Below are 7,232 nucleotides of genomic sequence, written 5' to 3' on the forward strand. Positions count from 1 at the left end.
GCACGTTGCAGAGAAGCTTATCAAGTGTGCAACTACTGTACCAGAGTTAAAATTATGCACTTCACAGTTCTTTTGTCACAAGTTTCGAAAGATGCAAATTAACTGAAAATTAGTTCCTAGTGGTAAAAAATTAACCCAAAATAGTAATATTAGAAACATTTTAATAATTCTGGCGCAGTTGAAAGAGCGCAAAATTTGAAAGAAAGTGGTATATGTATTGTGTGGATATTCCTTTCAGTTATTGAGAAAACGGTTCCTCAACATGGTCGCAAATGCATGGGTGCCTTTAAGCCCTTCTTCTAGGAGTTTTCCGTGAAGTTATTATTGTCAAGTGGTGCTTCCTTCTGACAATCATAACTCAGCGAAACGTCTACACCCCCCCCCCCTTGCTTCCTTTCTTCTTCACAGATTATTCCTTTTGACTCATCCAATTCAGCACGTCGGCCCCTCCTTCTCCCCCACCCCCGGTTTCGCAGTTGCCCTCTTCTCTTCCTTTGTTTGGTTTGGAGGGAGAGTAGGAAGCACTAGCGTTAAGAAAAGCAATTGCAGTCTTAAAGACAAGTCCGCTTGTCGAAACGTCGGCTCCAGTAACACTCCGCGTTCATGAATTTTTCATCATACTGCTTCCAACGCTTTGGAAAGCTAAAGTGAAGGCGAAATCCTGGCTTCACTCATGTGAGACAAATTAGACGCAACAAACAAGTACATGTGTTGCTTCTTAACTCGACCCTTTAAACGCCTCATGCGAGCCCGTTTCTTTTTGAATGCTTTTTTTAGAATTGCTATTCATGGTAATTTGCGAATAAAATGTCGTAGGAAACTAAAGATGGCATCGTGTGTACTCCTATTGCAAAATCCTTTGTTGTCAAAATAATCGAACTTTGTTATTTATAGAATGTACGAAAGATAATGGTGCACAGCGTGATTTATGTTTCTCTATTCTCTTTTTAAAGACTCCAGCTCAGCTCAGATGTATTAAGGTATGTACTATGTGTCATAAAATGTCCCAACCTTAAAGATATGCTAGCTGCTATTTTTTTTTGCAAACTTGGTGTCATTCAATACAAAAAAAATTATTTCTTTCACACAAACATTTTTCAGGGGCATACAAACAGCGTCAATTTTGCGTAAGACGCCAACCTATGCATCGAAAAACGCGTTGTGGAAAACCTGCTCCTTGACCATGCGAGAACAGCATATCTTTGTTGAGAAATGAAAGAGTCTTACATTATATGCCACATTTGCTCACTATTACTCATTCCTGGATTTTTGTGGCTCATAAAAAGTGGCAGAACATTCTAGTTCTGCTATTTTTTAGAAAACTCCTGGAAAGAGCATAAAGTTTGCATCAAACGAGTGCTAAGAACTTGTACTATGTCCAGAATATCAAGAAACTATATCAAGATATCAAGAAACTCACTTCTGGTGCATTTTCATTCCCTTATTTAAGATTTAGGTGTTAGTAGTGAAAATATTGCAAACAAGTATTGTTTCTGCTATGCTGTTAAATTGTTGTTTTAGCTCGAATGGTTTATCTGAGTAATTTACATTTTAGTCTGAGAGAAAAATCATAAAAGGACTCCCAGGATACACCGTATTTCTCCGCAGAGATCATAGCTCCGATAGAAAAGAGACATAATTGCTGCGAAGCTAATTCCTTCACCACTGACGTGGCTACGAGCCGCTAAAGTTTCAACATTACTGCAACAAAAGTATTTATAAAGTGATCACGAAATATTTACGAGATTATTGACATTATGACCCAACACAATCTTACTTGCCAGCTAATATATCTTTCTTCTTCAAATACCAGCGCATCCGACAGACGGATGCCTTCAACGTGCTTGCTGGGAGGAATTCCGGGCGCTGTGTTGCAGTGTGTTGGGTAACTTACCAACTTATTGCTGCGGCACATGCCTGGTTCATCGGATCAGCGTGATCCGAGTTGTAGTTCCGGCATCATTTACATTCCTGCAATTGTAAATTGTATTCACTTAACTGAATACCAGACCATGCATCCAGGCACTACCACGCAGGTAGTTCTCTCCACAGCAGTAAGACACACAGCGAGGTGGAGCACGCTTTACAGGCTGAATAGTGCAACCGTGTTAATTGCGTCAGGATGTACTACGTTTCAATATTACGTAAGCTTACGTCAAACGTTTCTCAATGTGTGTCAATTCTATATTAGGGGCGAAGCTCCTTAAGGCGGCACCCGTTCGTCCCTCGTAGTCGTCGTCATCGTAGTAGTGCGTAACAAGTCTTACGCTTTGACCTCCAAGGTGGTGCCGGTGGGAGATTTCTCCTGTGCGTTGTTGAACAATGAAAAATTCGCAGCGTGCGCGTTAACTAAAAGCCGAATTCTTCTGTCTCTCATTCCCCATTAGCAGCCATTGGCATGTTCCAGTAAGAAACGTTAGTAGAAGTAGAAGTGTAAGTGTTAGCTAAAAGCCGACTTCTTCTGTCTCTCATTCCCATTAGCAGCCATTGTTTACCTCCAAGGTAGTGCCTGGTGAGATTTCTCCTGTGCGTGATTAAACAATAAAAATTTTGTTCAAAACGCCGTTGATTGATGAAATAAACCAACGAAAGACGCCAGATGTTTTGTAAAAGCAGAACGAAAGAACGCCAGATGTTTTCTTAAAGTGTAGTAGTAGTAGTTGTATGTAGCCACCTCGCCCGATCGTCAACGGGCGAGGTGGACCGGCAACGGCGCGAGGACCCTGCCGTACGAGAGTTAAATGACACTAAAAGACATACTTTGCGGGCGATACACTCTAGTGAGCTTTCAACTTTTCGTCTTAATGTACATGATAAAGAAATTATTTCTACGAAAAACGCAAGGCACACCTTGAGCAATATATTTGGTTTTGGGACGCTAAATGGAACCATGAGGCGATGCGAAGCCGGAGCACTTGCACGATCGCGTTCCGTTGGCTTTCGTTGGGCATGCTACCGACCTCGCGTCGTGGAACGCGCGTCCTGTCTTCCCTCTAGCCTTGCCTTTAATTAGCACAGGGCGAGCGGGGAATGCGGTCGCTCTTGGCGCTCTTTCGCTCGGGAGCGGACTTCTTCCTTGCATTTCACCGATCACAAGTGATAATGAAGGGACCACGTAAACCAACAGTACAATAAAAGTTTGATGTTTAATATATACACGATGTTTCACACTCTTTATATTATGTACTGGGCGCATTTCAGGGAAGAGTTTCACGGTTTACAGATGATTCCCTCCGTAGCTTCGCCCCACTCATCATCATTCACCCCGTGGATATGCTGTGATTTTTTTTGGTCTATCCACCTTTTGAGAAATGTTTCGCGCATGCCTGAAACACATTGTATCTCATCTTCGTGTATATTAGCTGGGATCTGTCTTCGTGCTTTGAGGTTCTAAAGTTCAGCTTTGAGTAAAGCTTCAAGCAGTTCTGTGAAATCCTTCTCATTGTTCTGAATAAGCAAAGAGCGTCTTTCTACCCGGCACTTTGAAAATTGCCTGGCCTCGCATGCGTTCATGCGTTCTTCTTGATAGGTTTGTCAAGACAATTGCTGGTTGCTTCTGCAGGCATACGTGTGTTCACCGGGGGGCAAAGGGGTGCGCTGACTCTCCCACTGTCAATAGTCGAAGGCGGTGCTGTACGTTGCCTGCTGTGAATCGACGCAAGGTGTGTGACCGGGCTAGTTGGTATTCCATATTGACGTGAACAGCGCGTGTAATACACAAGGACGAAGAAACGACGAGGACTAGCGCTGAACACAAACATAGAAAAACGAGAACAAGTAGGCACACGTGATCAACGCTCATTTGAATTGCGCATGACGGCAGGCATGGAGAGGGAACCAAGAACCAAGAAGAATTAATAAGCAAAAACCACAAAACCGCGAAAAGACCGGGGTATGTCTAGGTTATCTGGCCGGATGAACTTAGGTAATCTATTTCTTTTTCAGTGAGGGCGATTGAAGGTTTGCTGATACAATTGCCTTTAGCGATGGCAGCAGCTTCAATGATTATGCGCGTGCTATCCTGGCGGAGCCTAGCTAAAATCTGTGTGTTATCAAATGCTGGAGCGCACCCGCATTGTGAACAGTGCATTGCAAGAAAACCTTCTGTCCCTCTGCGTACCTTTTGGTTATGCTCTTGCAAACGTACGTTAAGGCACCTGCCCGTCTGGCCGATATAAGTCTGTCCGCATGAGAGTGGAATGCAGCGCTAGTCCTCGTCGTTTCTTCGTCCTTGTGTATTACACGCGCTGTTCACGTCAAAGTGAATCGACGAGCGGGCATAAGTGCCGAGCGTTTCACATAGGTCGAGTTGAAGCGGAGCAGCGTAAGGTGAAGGTTGCGCTTGCGTTGCCGATTAAGGGGGGACACTGCTCTTAAACTTTTTTTCTCATTTCTTGATCCATTTTGATGATACTTGGTGAGTTTATGTATATTTGTGCGCTGATTTCAAATATGCAATTAATTTTCTAGTATAGCCAGTAGTTCCTAAAATACAAAATATTTCATGTGACATTTGGGGAGGCAGATTTTTTTTTCAACAAAAAGAGTTACAAAGTAAATCAGCCTATCACAATAACCTGTAATCAGAACAGAGTGCAACGAAATAAAAATAGATGTTCTAAGCCCATTAGAAGAAAAGTTACAATATGTTGAACATTCACGAGTGCGTCAATTTCAAGCTGCGATTTCCTTCGCGAATGTTCAACATATGGGCTTAGAACATCAGTTTTTGTTTCATTGCACTCGGTTCTGATTACAGGTTACTGTGATATGCTGATTTACTTTGTAACCCTCTATGTTAAAAAAACATCTTCCTCCCCAAAAGGCACATGAAATATATTGTATTTTAAAAACTACCGGTATACTAGAAAAATAATTGCATATTTGAAATCAGCACACAAATATACATCAACTCACCAAGTATCATTGAAATCGATCAAGAAATTAGAAAAAAAAATTTAACAGCAGTGTCCCCCCTTAATGTGCTTTGCTGGCCATCTTGCTGTAGCTTGCAACGACCACGGCGGCTTGGATCAAAACGTTAAAGAAAACTAGCTCTCGGGGAAAAAAACGTTCACAGAACGATGTCACACACGCGCACGAATGGCTCAACACCGTCATACTAACCCTGAAAGTAGTTATTATACGCAAATATGAGGACAATTAAAAGAAAACTCTGACCACGATTAAAAGCAAATAAAAGCACGACGTTTCGGCCCCCGTACGGGAGCCTTGTTCACAAGTGAAAAATGACTGTGTGAGCGGTCCGGTTATGTGTGTTATAAAATGTGACGTAAGCAACGTGTGTAGGCGTGTGGAAAGTTTCCGTCATTTCGATTGAGTGTGTGCGCCGTTGTCTGGATCGTGATAGGTTCGAGATGAAGCCGAGATGACTAGTTCTTTTCTCTTTCAGTTATTCTTGCGTTATCCCAGTCTATTTTGTGTCCGGACGTTTCCACGTGCTCGGCCAGCGCATTTGATGAGACCTTCTTCTTTTTTACGTCATACATATGCTGTTTCAGCCTTTGTGGAAAATTGCCAGTCTCGCCGATGTAACTTCCACTACAGTCTGCGCACGGGATGCTGTAGACAACGCCAGGAATTTTTCTTTTGGCAGCTTGTCTTTTACCTTACCCTCACAAGGGAATGCCTCAACTTGTTTGTTGGCACGTGTGCTACCTGCACATCGTAAGGGCGTAGAACACGCGCAAGGTGTTCGCTGATGCCAGGAATATATGGCACAGAAGCACGCTTTTTTGGGCGAGAGTTTCCAGAACGGGGGGACCGTGCTAGCTGACGTTCCACGGAGTGCACGAACGAGTCAGGGTAGCCACTTTGCGAAAGATCCCGATGCACATGCTCCATGTCGGCAGTGAAGTCCTCTGAATTTACGCAAACTCTCTTTGCGCGATTCATCAGCGAGGTGACCACGCACCTTTTGTGGGAAACCGGGTTCACGGAATTGAAATGCAAATAGCGACCCGTGTGGGTGCTTTTTCTGTAGACACTGAACGACATGCCTTCTCCTTCGCGCTTGACGAGGACGTCTAGGAAAGGAAGTTTACCGTGCAGCTCCTCCTCTACGGCAAACTTGATTGCTGCGTTCATGTCGTCCAGGTGCTGAGTGAATACATTCAATGCCTCCTTCTTGATTATGCTGAAGCAGTCATCCACATAACGTAAAAAGGTCTTGGGGGCAGGACAAAATGAGCCGAGTGCGCGTTGTTCAAGACGCTCCATCGTCAGGTTTGCTGCCGTTACTGAGACGGCGGCACCCATTGCTGTTCCGTGTATGCTTTCTCGCCCAAGAAGCACGCTTTCTCGCCCAAGAAAACGTGCTTCTGTGCCATATATTCCTGGCATCAGCGAACACCTTGCGCGTGTTCTACGCCCTTGCGATGTGCAGGTAGCACACGTGCCAACAAACAAGTTGAGGCATTCCCTTGTGAGGGTAAAAGACAAGCTGCCAAAAGAAAAAATTCCTGGCGTTGTCTACAGCATCCCGTGCGCAGACTGTAGTGGAAGTTACATCGGCGAGACTGGTAATTTTCCACAAAGGCTGAAACAGCATATGCATGACGTAAAAAAGAAGAAGGTCTCATCAAATGCGCTGGCCGAGCACGTGGAAACGTCCGGACACAAAATAGACTGGGATAACGCAAGAATAACTGAAAGAGAAAAGAACTAGTCATCTCGGCTTCATCTCGAATCTATCACGATCCAGACAACGGCGCACACACTCAATCGAAATGACGGAAACTTTCCACACGCCTACACACGTTGCTTACGTCACATTTTATAACACACATAACCGGACCGCTCACACAGTCATTTTTCACTTGTGAACAAGGCTCCCGTACGGGGGCCGAAACGTCGTGTTTTTATTTGCTTTTAATCGTGGTCAGAGTTTTGTTTTAATTGTCCTCATGTCTGTTCCTGACCAGTCGGGTTTCCGTCCAACTATCGATTTTATACGCAAATAATTTTATTTAACTTATTCTCGCCAGCTCCTACGACTAGCCGCTGCAAAATCGTCGGCGTGAAGCCGTATTCTATGTCATTCGGAACGAGACGAGAAAAAAAAAAGTATTCTTCGGCATATTAAAAATGATGCGCTGTTTACTGCGTACGCGCGTCATTGTGACGTCGTGAGTTTTCGCGGTTTTGTGACATCGTGAGAGCTGGGCCAGCGATTGTAGAACAACCCGACAAGTTTTGACCAAAGGCGAATG

At 44.0% G+C, this 7,232-nt stretch overlaps 1 protein-coding gene across 1 annotated transcript in view; it reads right to left on the minus strand.

The window, feature by feature from the left end:
- Positions 1-6,279, minus strand: part of LOC119406687 (uncharacterized) — a 39,729-nt gene extending 33,450 nt beyond the window's left edge. Inside the window, exon 1 of the mRNA XM_037673418.1 lies at positions 5,936-6,279. Coding sequence (XP_037529346.1) covers positions 5,936-6,279 — 344 coding nt within the window. The remainder of the gene's footprint in view (positions 1-5,935) is intronic.
- Between the last annotated feature and the right edge of the window lie 953 nt (positions 6,280-7,232).

Source organism: Rhipicephalus sanguineus, chromosome 10 (assembly GCF_013339695.2).
Source record: "Rhipicephalus sanguineus isolate Rsan-2018 chromosome 10, BIME_Rsan_1.4, whole genome shotgun sequence".
NCBI classification, from domain to species: domain Eukaryota; kingdom Metazoa; phylum Arthropoda; class Arachnida; order Ixodida; family Ixodidae; genus Rhipicephalus; species Rhipicephalus sanguineus.